We start from the raw sequence: 18,876 nt of genomic DNA, 5'->3' as shown, positions 1-18,876 counted from the left end.
TTGAGTTCTGAGTAATAGTAACACCTCGAGTGACAAAGTAAGGGTGAAGCCACGTTCGCACGTACACATTCCGCGTGGACGCGTTCCTCTGCCTCGCTGACCCAGGCTGGCCGGTGGGGACGGGAACCGTCAGAATGGTCTGTCCGCGAGGGTGACGAGTTGTTCCGGGGGCATCGGCTTCGGCATGGCCGGCCCAGCACACCAGGCCTGTGTCACCCTTCCTCTGGCCTCTCTGGGGTCCCTCCTGTCACTGGATGGTCTAAGAGGGTGAGCTTCCCAGCTGGAGGGGGCCACACCCCGGGCTCAGAGAACTGTATGTTGTCCCACTTCTCTGCCAGATTCCCTGAGGGCAGACTCACAACGAGGACCAGCCCCGCCTCTCAAGGAACCTTCCCACAACGGACGGACAGGACGCACTCCCTTTCTGTCGCAGGGTATTTTCAAGCAGCCAAACTTTTTTCCCTTTTGCCACTGAAGCCCCAGAACTGTGAGATCTCCAAGTCTCGAGTTTGGTGAAACTATGACCCGTTCCTTGCTGACACACTTTTGTCTGCCCCTTGTCCCCCCAGTAGCTCCGCTAACTTCCTGGGCCCGAGGACTCTTCCAAACAAGATCTGCTTCACAGCAAAGTCTCTGGGCTGTGCCGGGGCCCTTTCCTAGATGTCGGGGTTGGCAGATCTTAATCCTTTGTTTTGCTTCCAGAAGCCTCTCTCCTCGTCTCATTTCCCAGGGCTGCTCCTGAGCCTCAAATGCGTGTCATAGAAAATGCTGCTGAGAATCAGGGCTGCAGGCCGCCGGCGCGCGCCCCCCACCCCGAGCCGAGTCTCAGCAGTCACATTTAGAGCGTGAGGTCAGCACGGCGGGAAGACCCATGCGCTAGGGTCACTTTAAAGTCAGTCCACCATTTCTTGGCTACAAATGAGGGACCTACTTGTGCCCCTTGAGCGTGGGCTGCACTTAGTGATTCACATCCAGTGAGCAGAACGTGGCCCTGACCTCCCAGCACAGGTGCCCCATCCCGGCCGCCAGCTCTCTGGGTTCCCCTGTTCTGGGGAGAAGCTGACATTCACGCAGCCCTACGGGTCAGGGTCGCCTACCGACACCACGTGAGGGAGCCTCCCTGCACGCAGGTGCCCAGCCCCAGTCACTTCAGAGGGCTCGGCCCCTGCCAACATCTGCCTAACCTCCTAAGAAACAGCCAGAGCCGTCAAGCTGAGCCCCTTCTGAGTTCCTCGCCCTCAGCAAGTGTGGGAGATGATAAATGTGTGTGGCTTTAAGCCACTCCTGGGGTAATTTGTCACACGGCAATAGGTAATGAATAATACACTTGCAAGCCTGCATCTCACCCACTGAACTAGGTTCCTTTCCACTTTGGCATGGGGGTCCTGCGGCCCAGTGCTCGACAAAGCATCAGTCTGAGGTCCCAGCGACCCCCTTCCCCACCGTGGAGACCTGGGCTGCACAACTAAGGGAGGAACTGCGAGTGCGCCCCCACCTTTCAGTTTCCGGATGACACCAGAGTGCCATGGTCATCCAAGGACCACGGCCTCCACCAGGGCGCGGCGAACACCGGGGACCTGGGAGGAGAGAGAGGGAGTGAAAGGCTTTGCCTGGGGTCAGTCCCTGCAGCAGCTGCCACCTGTGAGCTGTGAGCGAACAGTTCCCACAGCGTGATTACCAGTGGCAGTCAGATCCCCACCAGGAAGGGCTCTCTGCTCCCTGTGGGGACGTGAGCCGCATCAGACTGCTTCCCGCTGGAGGGAGCACCCCAGCTCACGGCTCTTGTCACCTTGACAGAATAGCACGGGGAGACTGGGCCCTGGATGCAGTCACCCTCTCGGGTGTCTCTCCCCAGTGTTTAACCCTCATGGTGGTCCCTCCTGGCAGGGCTGAGATGCTTCCACCCCCAGCCCCCGTGACTGCACTCCTGACGCCCATCCCGCAGTGAGGGGAGTGCGGCTGCCTCTCACGTGTGTCCATCCTCACATCAGGCCACAGCCCCTGCGTCACGGGCCCAACGGTGGCCCCCAAAGGCTCCAACTCGGTCCTGTGAGCGTCACTTCACGTGACCAACGTTTGGCAGGTGTGATTAAGAATCTTGAGATGGAAGTTCTCCAAGTGCCATCACAAGTGAGCTCACGAGGGAGGCAGAGGGAGATTATTCATGTGAGAGGAGGCGACGTGAGGATGGAGAGGCGCGGCCACAAGCTGAGGGACGCTGGGGCCACCAGATGCCAGGAGAGCCAGGGACGGACCCTGCCCCAGAGCCCCCGGAAGGACCACGACTCTGCCAGCACACTGATTTCAGTCCAGTGAAACCAGTTTTGGACTTCCAGCCTCCCAAAGGGCGAAAGAATGAGGTCTGTTGTTTTAAGCCCCCAAGTTTGTAGTCGTTTGTCACAGCGGCCACAGGAAACTGACACCCCCACGCTGCAAACTTGCGTGTCCTGGCAGCTCCAAGCCCCTGTCGTTCAGCAGTGTGGTGCCAGGGAGCACGGGGCAGGGGGAGACAGGGGCGCGCCACGAAGGACCCTGCAAGGCTGCCGGGCGCTGGGTGGTGGGGAGCCTTTACGCAGGGGAGTTACTCGATTTGGTTCTCACTGGAAACGTCGCTGGCTCTCAGATGGCAAGAATGGAAGCCCTCAGGAGGCTGTGGTTGTCCAGGCGGGAGAGGCTACTGGCCCGGAGCAGGGGGGCGGGGAGCAACGGGACCACAGAGAGAAATGAGCAGATCTGAGGACTACGTGGGAGACTGGACACGCGGGCACTCGGGGCAGAGAGAGGATGGAGAACATGAGGCAGAGCCCTAGTCGGAAGGATTCCATCGTAAGCAGGAAACGACAGCTGATACTCTTGAACTGCAGGCAACACCAGCGTCTGTTCACGCCCTCCCACTACACACACGTGTACACACACACGCCTGCCCCCGCCTTCACCGTGGTCTTGTCCTGGGAAAAGAGCAGCAGGAGGGGAAGTCCCCTGTCCCCTGCCACTGGGCCGCTGGGGAGGGCAGGATGTAAGATCAACACTTGTCATCTGAGCTCAGGGGAAAATAAGATAAGATACCCTGGATTTTTTCTCAACGTGGTCCTTGAATTTGGGAGGCTTAAGGTGAAGATTCTAAGGGCTTCAAGAGGGAAAAAAGACACTTCCTCTCTGTTTATTTTAAATGTCTGAACCTGAAACGAGCTGTATTTCTCCAGGGAACAAAATCCTGAGTGCCTTTTGAGTCATGTCAAGAGTCAAGAAGAGGCTGTTTCAAGATTGCCCGTGCGTGCTCAGGTCCAAGCCGAGTGCTGGCCCCTCGCTGCCCCGCCTTCCTGCTCAGCTGGCATGAGGGCTCCCAGGGCAGGTGTGGGGGCCTGACGCAGGGCGGGAAGCGGGGCGGCGAGGGGGCACTGAGACGGGCCATCTCCGTCTCTGTCTCCCTTGCCAGTGAGGAGGTACAGAGCGTGTCCACACTCTCCAGCCCGCCCCAGCTGGTTCCCGATGCTGCAGGAGCATGTGTCAGAGACCTGGGTTCAAATCGCAGCTCTGGGACTTAGTGCTGTGGAAATTGGGCCACGTTAATTTAATTCTCTGAACCTCAGTGTCTTCTTTAAAGTGGAGAGGAAAGGCTGTGTATGTAAAAATCTGGCATACTGTGGACTCGCAGAGAGTGGGGCTCAGAGCGTGTGTCCTGAGAGGGCCAACAGCCTTCCGGGGGAGCCTCTGCCCACCATGGAGAGAGGCCTGAACGAATGCCCAGAGTTCAAAAGACTGAGGATGCTGAGCTGGGACCTGGGACACCTGGCTTCTATTTGCAGCTCGTCCTCCAGCACCACGACCTGGTTCACATCCTCTGCACTGTGAGCCTACCTCGTCCCGTGTTGAGTGGGCACAAGGTCCCTGCCTGGCCCGCAAGGCTGCAAGCATGGTGGGGTGGTTATGGACGCGAAGGAATCTCCCCGAGGGCACAGTGCTCTCTGTATTCGAGGAGGAAGCACATCTGCCTTGAATCCGGGGTGGCTAAGCCGGCGAAGTGGGAAATGTGGGGAAGGGCAGGTAATCCAAAGTGAGGACCAACGTGTGTGCCCAGGAAGGAGATGGAAAGTCAGTCACTTCTGTGTGTTGCCTCCTGCCACCTAACGCTACAATCTGCTCGCGCATTTTCACTGCCATCTGTCAGCAGCCCTGAAACTACGGCCTTCCTCTGTCCTGTTCCCTGTGTTTACATCTGGTTAGCAAGATCCGGTGGGGCATGCCCGTGTTATGGGGAGGTGCTGGCTGCAGCAGGGCATGACGGTCTGTGAAAACAGCGTTTTGTACTTAACTTTCACTTCTCCTATTTACATTTTAAAACATGTAGGCAGCATTTCCCATCCACCCACAACTTGACATAATAATACCTTACTCAAACCTCCCTTTAAGCCTATGAGAGGAGGCACGAGGCCCACTTTATAGAGGAAGCTCAGAGTGGACTTGGGCATTTAGTAGCAATGAATAGAAACCACAACTCAAACTTGACTTAATTAAAAGGGAGTTTATTGGCTCCTGTAACTGAAAAGTCCAGAGGTAGGGCCGGTTCCAGGCAAAGCTACATTTAGGACTCAGATGCTCTCCACAGGGTGGGACCTGCTTTCCTCTGTGGGTTTCACCCTCAGATTTTCTTTACACTGGATCCCCACTCCCAACCCCATGAAAGGCTGCCTTGCTTTCTCAATGGTCCCAGGAAAGAACCTGGACCACACGTGACCAGCCCTGACCCCATCTCTGAGTACCCAGGAGTTCAGAAGGCTCTGACTGGTCAGGTGCCCTGCCCTGCAGCCGAGGTTGGGTCAGTCCTGGAAACTCAAGGACTAAGAAGGGGAATGTTACGGTCTTGCAAGAGACTCATCAAAGCACTGTTGGAGGAGTGTTAAAAAGTGTCCGTCCCCTAGAGACCAGCGTTACACAGGGTGCAGTGCAGCCTCAACCCTCCAGCTGGCTGGTTTCAAAAGCCTTGCCATTCTTGCTACCCAGAGCAGCGACCCTCAGCCCCAGCTACACATCAGAGTCAGGCCAGGAAATGAGTCGAAATAAATAACAAGACCAGGGCAAAGAAACGAGATGCTTTGGGGGCAGAGCGTGGCATCAGTATTTCTCCAAAGCTCTCCGGGTGACTGTGCCGTGCAGCCAAAGTCCGGCACCAGTGAATGAGGACGACCCTCCCCCTCCCCCGGCACACGCTGTAGGGTGATCGATGCTACAAGTGCGGCCACAGTCACGAAAGGAGGGCTCCGAACCCAGGCAATCTAGGTGACTGCAGGGGACGACGAGCAGGTGCCTGGGAGACTGGGGATGTGACCCTGTCAAACCAAGTAACCGGTCTGGCCTTGCAGCTGAGGCAGGCTGCCTCCGGATGGAGGGCAGGGCTTCCCATGTGGAGCTGGGCGGCTGTGCTGGCTCCTCCCCACCGTGAGCATCCCTGGCCGCAACGTGTGAATCACTTTAGCAGCTGCCCGGCTGGCAGCACACACTTCAGGGGAGTGAGAAATGCGCCGCCCCGGGCGAGCGCCCTTCCCTTCTGCTTGCTGCGGCAAGTGGGCTGGCTGCGAACACGCCCGGTGGCCAGGCTGCTCCAGGCCACCAGAGTCCCCTGCCTGTCTTCTAGGACAAGGGGGAAAATTCAAAACCTAGCTACTGAGGGCCCTGCTTCCCCCACTGAACTTAGACACAGACACTGGAAAGAAGCCGCAGCTCCCCTGGCCACCAGTACCACTGGCCGTGTTCATCCGTCTCTTCCTCACCCGTCCTTCCTCCTCACCCATTTCTCTACAACTGCTCAGACCCCTGCTACATCACAAAGGCTTCATGTGCCAGGCACTGCCGCCACAGAGGAGGAGACCGAGGCTCCCAGAGGCCCCGAGACTTGCTCAGGGTCACATGGGGGCGACTTCCTGGCACTGAGTCCTGATGCACAGTCCTTGTTATTTGCCCAGAGTGACACCTGCAGTTCCCGAACACTCCATGGATCTGCTCCTTTCCCCCACCTCACGCCCACTACTCAGCATTCCATCTTGCTTCACTGACTGTCCGTGATCACCTTCAGGGGCCCGCCTGTCTCTGCCACATGATCCAGAAACCAAGAGCCTCAAAGTCACACGAGTGCCCTGCTCAGACCTTCTGCCCAGGTCACGCCTCCTCTCCAACAGATCACTTTACTCTGGTTTTCAGCAAGATCTTTTATTTATCTCCTGTTCCCCAACCACGTGGCACGCGCACAGGCAGCCAGGTGCCTGTGCGGGCTGTTGGTTTTGTAAACGCAGAGCAGTCAGTACGTAGAGAAATCATGCACCTCAGTGATTCTCTGACAAGAAACTTAATGAGTAAAAAGACTTCAGGTGTGTTCGAAATGTCTGCCCTTTCCTGCATTCTAATCACTGAAAAATACCTGTGTAGAAATTTTACTCAAATGCAGACACGTTTTCTTTGCACACTTGCTAGTAACTCCCTGGTGCGTGTCAGACCGTGTTTACTTCTGACGGTTGTTCCTCCCAGAAGCTGCTGGTTTCTGTCCGGAGAGAAACCCTGGACCTGGACCTGTGATGAGCAGTGCGTTCCAGACCGTTCCACGGCTTTATAAACCTGACTGCCATAACACATTATTCAAAAAAGGCATCTCTAAATGCGGCTCGAGGTGACTTTTTCATACACCGGCCCCCATGGGGCCATTTCTAGACTTATCGTCTCAAACTGGCCACGTCCCTCCCAGGAAATCAAAAAACCAGCGCCACGACCGTGGGTCCTTCGGGCTGGTAGGTCCCCGCCGTGTCCTCACGCGCACACACTCGCGTAGGTGGCCCTCACTGGGCCCACACCCTCGTGCGGTGACAGAGACACAGGGCCAACTCTTCCACGATCTCTGAGCCCAGCGTTGGAACATTTATGTACAGACGAATAAATGGAAAATCATAGAAACAGAACTCCAAAGCAAAACAGACACTTTGGTCGGGTCTACGATTCCAGTTTTGCCAGAGAGAGGCTTTCCCGGAACATCACTGGGTGGGTGAGGTCTCACCCAACCGCGGCTCATCGCCGGGGACCCAGAACAGCTCAGGCGGGGGTCTTCCAGGCCCGCTTTGGCAGTGGGGCTTCTGTAGGCAGTGAGGTAACAAGTCACACGTTCTACGGCTGGTCCGACGGAGCCCCAGCCCCAGCCCGGTCAGAAGCGACATTTACAGAAAAGCCTCCAGTCCCACGAGCCCGACGCGCTTTGCCACCAGGGACCTGGCGGGGTGTGGGGTGAGGTCAGTGATGGTGAGTCTGCCCTGCCCCGACCGGGCCACCCTGCCAGTGAAGCTGGCCAGGGACAGTGACCACAGCCGCCCCCGGGTGACTGGCGGCAGCAGAGGCCGAGTTCTCCAGCCTCTCCGGTTAGCAGTTTTTCTTGTTTTGTTTTTCTTTTAAGACGACCACGAGAAGTTGTACGCTATCACATTCAGACAGATAACCGTTTGGCGACTCTACTTCGGAGCGCTGACAAAACCAGGTAGCAGCATGACGCAGACAACAGGGACACTGCGCCTCCAGCCACAGAGCAGAGTAATGCGCCACTAGGCAGAAAGGAACCACAGAGCAAATGACTGGAAGGAAAAGAATCTAAGGAAATACAAGCTGAAAATTTCCCGTTTTCAATAATCAAAGGAAAGAGGGACCCAACATGAAAAAAAAATTGCAAATAAGAACTTCCATTGAGGCAGGTTTGTGAGCACGGAAACCACGGGCGGGGGCTGGGCCGCACCCGGCCCCGCGGCCCCTCTCGCCGACTCCAGCAAGGGCAGCGCTCTCATCGTCCCGGAGCAAAGATGAAATCCAGGGCCTGCCGTTCGGCTGCTGCGACGTTTGGATGCCACAGATCCACCATGAAAACCACCCGTGGGCCATCCTCCGCTGAACCTGGGGGGAGGGTGGTGAGAGAGGAGAGGTTCAAACCACCCGGAGCCAGGACCCACGCAGAGAGGCACCCGCACGGCCGGCTCTCGGGAGGGGACCCGGCCTGCCCCTTAACACAGATTGCAAGACAACCACCTCCTGATCTCATAATCAGCAGTGTTACCAGAAGGCTCCAGAAGGTTCTGAGCAGAATGCCGGAGAGGAAGTGGGCAGAGGGAAGGAGGGGAGAAAGAGCGGTGGGTGGAGCGCAGACGGTTTTTAGGGCAGTGAAGCTACTCCGTAAGATCCTGCCACAGTGGACGCAGTTAATAACAACGTGTCAAAACTGGCCCATCAATCATAGCAAAGGTACCACACGAATGGAATGCAAGATGCCAATGAAAGTGGAAACTGTATGGGGGGGGTCATGTGAAGGGGCAGACTCTGTACTTTCTGCTCAGTTTTTCTGGCAACCAGAAACTGCTCTAAAAAACAAGGTTTCTGATTTTGTTTCTAAAGGTGGCATCAGGAACGGCGGACACCCACCTTCGTGGAATGCGGTGTGCAGGAAAGAGTCATCGAAGAGGAGGCAGCGGCCCTCTGCCCAGCACTGGGGCTCCCCGCCCACCACCAGCTCACAGCCACTTGGAGTCTTCAGACCTTTGGCGGGGGGGGGGGGGGGGGGGAGAAGCAGAGGAAAGAGAATGAGGGAGGGCGGAGCAGGGACGCGGGAAGTCGGGGTGGCTGGCTTTGGAGAGAGCTCCCAGCTTCCGAAGCACCGCCTCCCGCCTCACCCCTCAGGAGCCCTGTTTGGGGGTGGGTTGGACAGGACAGACACAGGCTGTACCCCTGGGTCCTCACTGTGCTCCCTGGAAAAACCCATCCCTCCACGGCCTTGATCTGCTCTGGGCCACGGGCTCCGCTGGTTACAGAGCGCGGACTGGGGCTTGCACCACACCTCTGAGTCTCCTGAAGCCCAACCATGGGGCCTTCAGACATCGAGGGAGGCCGGGTTCAGAGCCCTGCCTGGCCCAACAGGCAGGGGCTACCTCCACTGAGATTAAAGACGCAAAGACTCACACGCCGCCCTCCCCTTTGGGTCCCAACCTCTAAAGCCATCGTGAGGCCCGAGGATGGCACCTTCTCAGTCTAAGTTCCCCCAGCCTCGTTCTGGGGGAGCAGAAGACTCCCCTGAGGAAATGCTGGAGCTCCGAGAGGAAACAGACTGCCCCCTTCGCAAGAAGCCGTACATTCAAAATGCAAGTGGGGGTCCGATGCTCGGGTGCACGACCCCGGAAAGGGGGTCTGGCTGAAGCGCTGCTGTGTGTGCATTTCACACCCCCATCTCCAACCCAAGGGAGGGTCTGAAGGAACGTGTGGCCCCGGCACTACATGGTCGTCCTAAATGAAGGCACCAGCGCAGCCATCTAACAGACTCAGAAGAGGTTGGGATGGCCCGACAGACAGCTCTCCGAAAGGCCTGACCCGGGAGGCAGCAGGGCCCCAGGAGAGGGGCTGGGGTAGCGGTGTTCTCATCTGTCCTCAGTGACTCCCCCGACAACTGACCCTGGGCCAGTCGGCACCCCTGTCTGATTTCGTGTCCCTCACGACACACGACACAGCCTTCTAACAGCCAGAATATTTAAGACACCCTCTCAACCAGAAATGGATGGTTCCAGGGAGCATGTATGGAGTAAGAATTCAAACAGAGGCCACATGGCAGGATAGAGGACTTGGGGTCAGAAGACTGACTCTGACCCTTATGTGCTGGGTGACTTTGAGCAAGTCACTCAACCTCTCTGAGCTATAGCCTGCTCGTCTGTAAAGAGGGGACAGTGGCATGCTCGCCTTCCAGGGCTGCACAACCACCATCCTGGCTACAATAACTGAAGACTCACTGTGAGCAGGTTTGAGTTAAATAAACACTTTACAGACATCACTTCACACACTTATCCAGATGGAGCAACTGAGCTTTAGAGAAGTTAACTGACCTGCTGGAAGTCACTACTTAGTTCTGCAGGAACTGAGATTTGAACCTGAATCTGACTCCAAAGAACAGGCTCTTCTAACCCTGGACAGTAGCCTACATGCTAGGTATCACATCAGTGGTACCAAGCGAATGCTAATTGTCCTGTAGTTAGTACGTTTCAACCACCAATAGCACCTTCCACAGAATCCACTGACATTCTCCATTCTGCCTGTGGAACCACAGTCTCCCACTACAGCTGCTGGGGCAGAGGTTAGGGGTGCCGCTCGCTGGCCCAGATGGAGAGTGCCCACAGGCCACATCTTTTCATGTGTGCTTTCACTGGTTGGTTCGGGTGGAGAAGGCCTGCAGGGACAGTCACTCAGGGTTTCAGAAAGAAGCTCCCCTTTCTCCGGGCCACGAAATGATTCACTGCCACGTGCCATGGTACAAGAGAAAAATGGCCTGGCTCGCTGGCTTCACAGCCCCCTGCTGCCTCTCCTCCGCCTCCCCTGCACTCTGCTCCAGCCTTCCGGAGGCCCACCCTCCCTGCCTGTTGCCGCAAACCAGCTTAGTGGGCAGAAACGGTCAATGCTCCTCCAAATGTGGGGTAGGGGGTATAGCTCAGTGATAACAGTGTATGCTTGGCATGCACGAGGTCCTGGGTTCTATCCCCAGTACCTCCATTTAAAAAAAAAAGCCCCCCCTAATAAAGCATTCTGGTGGCCCTTGGGAACAGGCCCCATGCACGGCCTCGGCCAGTCCTATATCCACAGGCTCCTCTGGCTTAGGGCTTGCAGCTTTGTCCCCACCGCCCACTGCAGGAGGCGCAGGATGGGTGCGGAGGGGGCTCTGCCCACCGGCAGCCCCACCTCAGGAGGCTGGCAGCTGGTACTCGGGGTTGGCAAGGCAGACACAAGCTGAACCACGCGTTTCACCCACCAGACGGCAGAGAAATCCAACAATATACTCACGAAAGGGAAATCAGTCTAATTTGCTTGTTTCATGAGAACTGGAGCACATGCATCTTCATCCACCCTTTCCTGAGGGTCGGCCACTTGGACAGGTATCTGCCTCCCCGGTAACACCTGCCTAGTTAGTTTCAGAGGTTGTTCCCTGGAGGCTTGTGGCAGTGGCTCGGGACATCCTGGCCGTACATGATGCTGAGTGACAGCTGGCCCACAACTGTCACGTGGTCCTGTGGGGAGGGGAGGCTGAGTGACGCTGTCCCTAGAGGAAGCTCAGAGCAGACCTCTGCCAGCGTGCGCCACACGGAGAGGATGCAGCCATGAGAAAGGACAGCGCCCCCAGTCACCATGCAGACAGAGGCAGGAAATGAGGCCTGGGTTGACATGTCAAGGGCACAGTTCTGGAACCGCAGGTGCCTCCCGCGGCAGCCAGGTAACTGGCAGAGGTGTGGCCTCTGGCACATACCAGGCCTGCCCACTCTGACCTCATTCTCTGGGCACGCCCTCTGTCAACACACAGGGCCACGGGAGTCTCACACCCCTCTGTCTCCTTCCTGGGTGGATCCGGACATGGACACCACGGAGCAAACCCAACCCTGGCGCTCGCCCCAGCCTCGGGAACAGCCCCACACCAGAGGGATGCCTTCCAACGCCGCCTCCTGTCCAGGGTGACACGGCTGACCCAGTTTCCCTGGTGAGAAGGAACTCGCTGGGCCAGGAGGGAAATGATAGGTCATAAAGAGGCCCATGTAGGCATGCTTTACACACACATCACACACACACATGCATGTACGCTGCACAGACACACCACAGGCATGAACACCCAGGAGGCAGATCCACCAGCACATCCTACTCAACACACCTGCCTGGAATTCGACCGCATCAACCTCACATGCCCTTCCCTACCTGTCATCCTGAAGCTTTTTAAAAACGCACAAGGAAAACCTTTGAAAAGAACAGCACTGCTCTCCGCTGCCCACAGCCTCAATTCCTCAGCCTGGCAGCGGGGCCTCTGCGGTCTGCTCCCACCCACCTGCCCAGGCTCAGCCCCCACCAGCAGGCTCCCTGGTGAGCCCAGACCTGGCACCCCCACCCCACCCTGGAGGTCCCAGGGAGCCCTCAGGGGCAGACCCATCTCCCCAGAGCGCCCACCTGCAGCCCCTGCATCCTCGGAGCTCAGCACACGCCCTGGTGCCTCGCACAGAGATTTTACTGATCGTGATCACCACTTAGACAATCATCTCATTTCTGAGATTAACCAGAGCCCCTTTAACTGGCTGCCCCTCACCTGCTCAGTACTTTACACACACTGCATACTTCTAATCGTCCAAACAGCCCCCCCGGTAGGTATTACTCCCACTTTAGGGAGAAGAAAACTGAGGCGCAGAGAGTTTCAGATCCTGCCCAAGGTCCCTCGGCAAGTGGGGCTAAGCTGGGACCCGACTCCAGGTGCCTCCCAGGTCTGTTCATTTCCCTGTGTTTCCCAAGGGCAGAGACTATGTCTTAGTTTTCACACTGCCCAGCACAGCATTTGACCATAAAAGCTCCTCGAATACCATTTCCCGAATGCCGTCAGAGGCCAGGCACCGTGTCAAGCTGCCATGGAAGATACTATTTTATTTACACCTCTCAACGTTCCTGTAAGTGTAGTCTCCCCATTTTACAGACACAGTTACTGCCCAGACTCTCACAGCTGACCACGAAGCCAGGCTCCTTCCTCCAGAGCCCCTCCCCTGTCCTGCTTTTACTCTTAAAATACTCAAGTGTCAATTGCTCAAATCTAGTAGTTCTTTTTTTTTTTTTTTTTTCTTTTTAAAGCACTGAACCCTGCTGTCCAAGCCACATGTTATTCAGAATCCCCAAAGAGAGCGAGTGGGAGGAGTAGAGGGGCTAGAGGGCCGGGGTGGCGGGTTCAGGTCCCCTACAGAGTGTGGTTATGAACCCCTGCTCCTGCCTACACGGGGGCTCCCCGTGTCCTCTCCCTCCGTTCCCAAGCTGGCGCAGCCACGTTGCAAACTTCCAAAGCTGGACCTTGCCGAGGCTCTCGGCAGCTGCTCTAATCTGGGATGCTAACCAGTGGTGCCGTTGCCCTGGTAACCAGCATGTTATCACGACTCACCAGGAAGGAGGCATTTGGGGGAACTAATATCCCTCTTCACCAAGTCGTTTTGAAGCCTACTTTTATCAGCTGCTCACTCTCTATCAGGCTCTGTATGAACAAATGCTTTAGAACACGTTATCTTACCAGACCCACAACATAATTCTGTGAAATGACCTTTTTATCTCCACTTTCCAAATGCAACTGAGGCCCAGAGAGGTGAAGCGACTTGCCCAAAGTGACACAGCCAGCTGCTGGTGGGGCCAGGATGCAAACACAGGAGGCCTGACTCCAGACCCCTGTTCTCAAAACCACTGCGACACGCACTATACATATCACCAACTTCCTGAGAACCCAAGTAAAATCAACTTAACACCAAGCATCACTTCATCCTTGGTGATCAGAAGGCACCTGGGTATCTCCCAGCCTCCTCGACGGCATCGCGGACCTCGGTAATCATCCCAAAAGCCTTGGGCTCCAGATCTACCCTGTCCGGTACAGTGGCCCTTTGCCATATGTGAGAATTTAAATTTAGACTAAAAATCAAGCTCCTTAGTTGCACCAGCCACAGTGCAAGCACTTAGCAGTTACACGCGGCTGGTGGTTCCCGTGTCGGACAGTGCGGATGGGCCCATTCCCACCACTGCAGACAGTCAGTTCCTTTGGACAGAGCTTCTGTCACAAATTAGGTTCATACTGATCACATGTTTCCTTTCTGTCTTAATCTCTGCTGTGCCGACGTGGTTTACGTGTGACGCATTGATTTTTGATCACAGCACAGGAAGCATGTGAAAAGCCGCATGCCGGCTACTGAACTGCTGTGGTGTCTGGACTCCCGTCTGGCAGGCAGGCCATCCTGCAAACAGCACGTGCCACAAGACCCCATCCCAGGAGACCCCGTCCCTGCGACCTACCTAAGTGGCATCGGATGCGGATGTTGGTGGGTCCGTAGTGCTCCGTGATCACGGTGCCGGGGCTCAGCACGGAGATGCACGCGTTCCCAAAAACATTGTTCCCAATACAGGTCCGAAGGCTTCCAAGCAAGCGGTACGTCCGTGGGCACTTCCTGCAGTTCCGGGGGACGCAAACCCCCTGATTGACCAAGTAAAAGGTGATCCACTCCCCGCTGGGGGTGCTGTTCATTTTCCAGCCCTGCGGGAGGCTGCAGTTTGAGAAGGCTTTGTAGAGGGTCTCGAACTCGCACAGGATGGTCTGGAAGTTGCGCTCCAGCAGCTCCACGTCGTGCTTCTGCGCGTCGCGGGCGAAGTAGGGCGTGGTGGGGAGGTCAGGCAGGAAGAAGACCTCGGGCTTCTGGATGGAGGGCCGGCTGCTGAGGTAGCGGCCCTGCTCGCGGACGCCCTTGTGGATGCGGCCCATGCCGGCCCAGGAGTAGCGCTTGGCGTACTCCTGCAGGTTGTGGTACAGCTTCTGGTTGAGGCCGTCACTGTGGCTGCAGCGCACGCACTCGGGGGACTGGCAGTAGGCGAAGCCGTTCTGCAGCCCGCCGGCATCCGGGCCCTGCATCAGCGTGTTGACGGCCGCGTAGGGCCGCGGCTGCTCCCTGCCTACGTGGTAACAGTACCACACGAACAGGACCAGCAGGCAGGCCACGGTGACCACGGCCGTGGTGTCACAGTCCCGCACGGACTGGATGCCGGTGGCGATGCAGTCCCTCAGGCCGTCCAGCGACCAGCTCCAGGCCACCAGCCACTCAAGCGACATTTTGGGGTGGGGGGGGTGGCCGATGGGGGTCTGCGGCAAGGTCAGCCAGTCAGTTCTCAGGGATCCTGGCAGCACCCTCACCGTGCAGGTTAGCGCGGGGGGCGAGGGGCGGCTGGGGCAGGGGGAGGCATGGCTGTCTCTCGGGTCCTGCCATTGACAAACGCCTGCGCCCACCACTCCGCTCCCGGTAAAAGTCACTGCGGGCAGGGCCGAAGGAGCTGCCTTGGGTCACATGAGCAAGCAGGGTTGGTCACTGTGAAATGACTTTTTAGGCGGTCCAAACCTGGGATGAAAAAACAAAAGAACCAGCATAAATCTTTACACCTGGAGAAGTCCTCAACTGGAAAAGCCCCAGGTCATTTAGTAAGGCCTTTGTTGGAAGGTGACACACTTCTCAACCCTGTACCTTCTTCCCTGCATTTTACCATCATCCTCATTTCCCAAAAGGACAGGAGTGTTTAAGCTGCATCAAATACTGTTTGATAATGATAGTCGTTCCATCTATTTTGTGCCATCCTTAGGCGGGACTGTTATCTCCATTTTATGGATGAGGAAACTGAGGCTCAGAGAGGTCCTAAAACTCACCCCAGTTCACACAGCTGGGCAGGGACACAGACCCTATCTCACTTCAAAGCAAAGTCTACCCACTTTGCTAGTGGGGATGTAATAAATGCTTATTCTCCTTAAAGCTCTGTAGCTTTTATTAAAGAGAAATTTGGATTCAAAAGTATCTTAAAGATGGCAAAGGAACTTAAAACTGCACATCCTTCAATTTACTCTCTTTTCACAGCACTTCAACATTCTCATTTAATCTCTCCTGCCCTTCTGACATAGGTTGGGCTTAAATCAAGCTGGAGAAGGAAGTGGGCTCCCTGGGGTCACACCCATGGCTGACACGGGGCATTTTCTGTCTACTCGCTTGGGAGTCTACCTACTGGCCTCACCCGCGGGGTTATGAAAGTGAAATGATGGACAGAATGAAGATAGAAGCCCTTTCTGGTCTCTGACTGTCTCCAGAATAGACACAAGTGCTTTGCCTCCTATCTTGCTGATGGTTCGGGCCAGTGTCTAGCACTCTGAGTCTCCTAATAACCTAAAACACGATCATAGCCCAGCTGTCTCGTTGCCTGAGTCTAAAAAACCCCGGCCGTGTTTCCCAGCTGAAACTCTTTGTCCATTCTGCTTTTTCTAATCTGATAAGGACAGCCAGGTCTACGTTCTGCTACAAGTGTAATACATCCTCTCACCTCGCCAAGCAGGACAATTCAGAAATTTCCTTTTGCACTGTACCTTCTCTCTTCTCTCTCAGGAATATGAGAAGGCAACTAACAAAACAGGAAAGCTATACCCTCCCCTTTCACCGGGGACTAAATTTGGCCACTAAATTTGCCCTGAAAACTCTTGCAACATAGCAGAGAGATTAAGAACCCACACTGGGCAGGTCACTCCCTTCTCTAAGCCTTGGTTTGCTCATCTGTGAGATGGGGTGATGCTCTTCCTACTGGATGAAGGGGAACGAGTGGATTTAAAGCACTTAATGATCATATCATGGCGATGGATTGGTGTGTGCCGGCTATGACGTGTGACATCCCATCCCCACTGGCCAGCAGACCAAAGATGGGTCTTCAGGAAAAGGTGTCTCAAGATAGAGAATTCCAATGACAAAGGTAAAGCCTGGACTCTCCTGATGCCATACATCTCAGGTGTTTTTTGTTATTTTTTTTGTCCCCAGACATGCAGAGCTAAAACCAAAAGGGAAACCTTAGGTGCTCCTTAACTGCCTACTTACATCTTCCCAGCGTAGGTTCAATAAAGAGAATCGCTTGACTATAATACTTAGTTAAGTCAAAAACACACATGCTGAATATTCATGGACATTTTTTATGTTTCTAGGAAAAATACAAGAGTGGGGAGGTTAGAAGCAAAAATTTTTTCCTTACATGTTCTCCATTTCTTCGCAGACTGGGGAGAAGAGAGAAAGGCTGGGCCCCAAAGGATGGAAACAGACCCCCACCCCCCACCCCAGTGGCTCCAGTTCAGCTGTTTCCTCTTGAGAAAAAGGCTAAGAAAATCTGGATGAAAGGTGTTTTGTTTGCAAGCCACCTCCCAAACAGAACCCCAGGATTCTTGAAATTCAGTGTGAAACTATCATCAGCGTGATTAACAAGCACTTTTACTAAAAGGATTTCCCCCATCACTGAGCTAAAGCCCTAATTGGAACTTTGAAACTGAGTCTCTCAGGAGGAGAGCTTTTTCTCAAACGTTCTAAGGGTGAGATGATGATAATTTAACAAACACCTGTTAAGTGTTAGGTCCCATCAGCCCTGCTTAAAGTGGAAGTCAGTCAAAATGAAGACCCAGAGGAGCGGGCAGACGAGGAGGGAATCGCTCCATCGGACACTCATTCCGGTTACCCGCTCCTCAGGGAAGCCTCATCTCTACAACGCCAGCCATGAACGCTCCCTCAACTGAGCTATAAACCAAAGGCAGCAAAAGATCCTGACGCCCTGAACTCCAGCTTTGGACCCTGCTCACAAGATCACAAACAGCACTGAGAGCTGAGGGAAGGACTTTTCGTACCTGTCACTTTATTTTCAGCCAAACTCTGCTGGCAGGTCCCTGTGTCCAGAGGTGGATTAACAAGCTCACAGCTGAAATGTGGCACTAAATTAAACCGTTACCTTTGCAAGATGATTGGCAGTTTATCAAGCACTGGTTCAAACATCTGACCCTCAAAGCGTCCAAAGACGAGCCCCCAGCCCTCCAGCTGGGAGGGCATGAATTCTGCCCTCTCCACTCCCACCCCCACCCCTTGTCTTGGAGACCACAGTAACTTCCTCCTTCCTTTACAGATCCGTTCCATGTCAGTCCTCATTAGGGATGGGGGCATCTCATTGCAGCTCTGCACTTTAGTAACATGCAACTCCAGGTCTTAAAAGTCAACCATCTCTGGGGAACAGGGTCTGAATTCATGGCCAATTTTGGGTGAGCAAATTCTATCAGGTATAACTTCTGATACAATGAACACCTTGGGGAACAGACTCATAGCTGTAACCTGATTAATCCAGTTCACATTACCAGTCCAAGAGGCAGCCAGTGCTAAAGAGCTTCTGGTCCCTTTCAGGGTACCGTATGGCCAGGCCACCTGAGAAGCTTCCCCAAGGGGCAGGGCAGCTCTGGGTAAGGTGTGTGAGGCATGTGCGAAGCCCCCCAGGAGCCTGAGAGTTGCCCCGGGTCCAGCACTCCCCTGTGGGGAACCGGAGACCTTTTCTCCTCACTTTCTTGGCCAGCTTTTCCAGTATCCACCCACTCAGGAGAGTGGGGGAAAGAGGGAGGATACAGGATAGGTTAACACAGATGGTGACCACCAGGAGGTGGGGGATGGAAAGGAGAGTACTGACAGAAAAAGTGGGCGATTAGGGAAGGAGGCTTATGGTGATAACTAATGGGACAGTGGAGGGTCTCCATGCGAAACGGGAAGTGGGTGATAACAGGGATGGGGGAGGGGAGAGCAAGCAAGGGAAAGGACCTAAGAGGATGGCCACCGAGGAGGGTGACGGGGGTACAGGGTGTTAACACAGTGCAGAGGGTCGCGATGAGGCAAGAGGAGGAGGAGGGTGATGCCTGGGCCGGGAACACTGCCGAGGCGGCAGCGCTCAGCACGTAGAGAGCGCTGGGCAGCGGAGCCCCTCGGCCGGGCCGGGATGTGGGGCGCTGAGCATCCTCAGCGGCCGCGCCGCCGGGCGTGGGGACCGCGGGCCTGCAGCCGCCCGGCCCCCGCCTCCTCCCTCCTTCCCGCGGGGTCGGCCCGGCCGTGCCGCCCTCGCGCCCCGCAGCCCCGGGAGACGCCGCTTACCTGCGCCCGGGTGCGCGGGCGGCAGGCGCGGCCGCTGGAGCCCGGGTGACGCCGCCGCCCGAGGGCGCGGACGCGCGGACGCCCCCTGCCCGCGCCGCGGAGCCACCGCCCGGCCACTGCCCGGCCCACGCCGCCGGAGCCCGAGCAGAACCGGTCCCCCGCTGGTGCCGACGCCGCGCTGCGCTCCGCGGGGCCGCGGGGACCACAACTCCCACAATGCAGCGCGCGGCCGGGCGGCGCGGGGAGGGGGCGCGGGCGAGGAGGGGAGGGGCGGGGCCGGCGCGGGGCGGCCTGGGGGCGGGCTCGAGACCCTCAGCGCCCAGCGAGCGCGGGGTCACCCGGGCCGGGATCGCGCCACCCGCCCGCGTGGCTT

General features: G+C 56.2%; 1 protein-coding gene across 1 annotated transcript; it reads right to left on the bottom strand.

The window, feature by feature from the left end:
• Nucleotides 1-90: 90 nt before the first annotated feature.
• ASPHD2 (aspartate beta-hydroxylase domain containing 2) lies at nucleotides 91-18,659 on the bottom strand. Its single transcript, XM_074355870.1, has 4 exons — nucleotides 18,504-18,659; nucleotides 13,840-14,930; nucleotides 8,440-8,553; nucleotides 91-7,917 (listed from the first exon to the last, which is right to left on the bottom strand). Exons 2-4 carry the CDS (start codon nucleotides 14,645-14,647, stop codon nucleotides 7,808-7,810), a joined length of 1,032 nt encoding a protein of 343 aa, XP_074211971.1. The 5' UTR covers nucleotides 14,648-14,930; nucleotides 18,504-18,659; the 3' UTR covers nucleotides 91-7,807.
• Nucleotides 18,660-18,876: the final 217 nt, after the last annotated feature.

The sequence above is a fragment of the Camelus bactrianus genome, chromosome 32 (genome assembly GCF_048773025.1).
Source record: "Camelus bactrianus isolate YW-2024 breed Bactrian camel chromosome 32, ASM4877302v1, whole genome shotgun sequence".
In the NCBI taxonomy this organism is placed as follows: domain Eukaryota; kingdom Metazoa; phylum Chordata; class Mammalia; order Artiodactyla; family Camelidae; genus Camelus; species Camelus bactrianus.
This window is presented reverse-complemented; position numbering and strand designations above follow the sequence as displayed.

Coding starts and splice junctions, on each gene's coding strand:
- ASPHD2 (XM_074355870.1), bottom strand. CDS start 14,647: ATGTCGCTTGAGTGGCTGGTGGCCTGGAGCTGGTCGCTGGACGGCCTG. Junction 8,554..13,839: donor CCGCATCCGATGCCACTTAG/GTAGGTCGCAGG, acceptor CCCCCGCCAAAG/GTCTGAAGACTCCAAGTGGC. Junction 7,918..8,439: donor GCACACCGCATTCCACGAAG/GTGGGTGTCCGC, acceptor CCCTCCCCCCAG/GTTCAGCGGAGGATGGCCCA.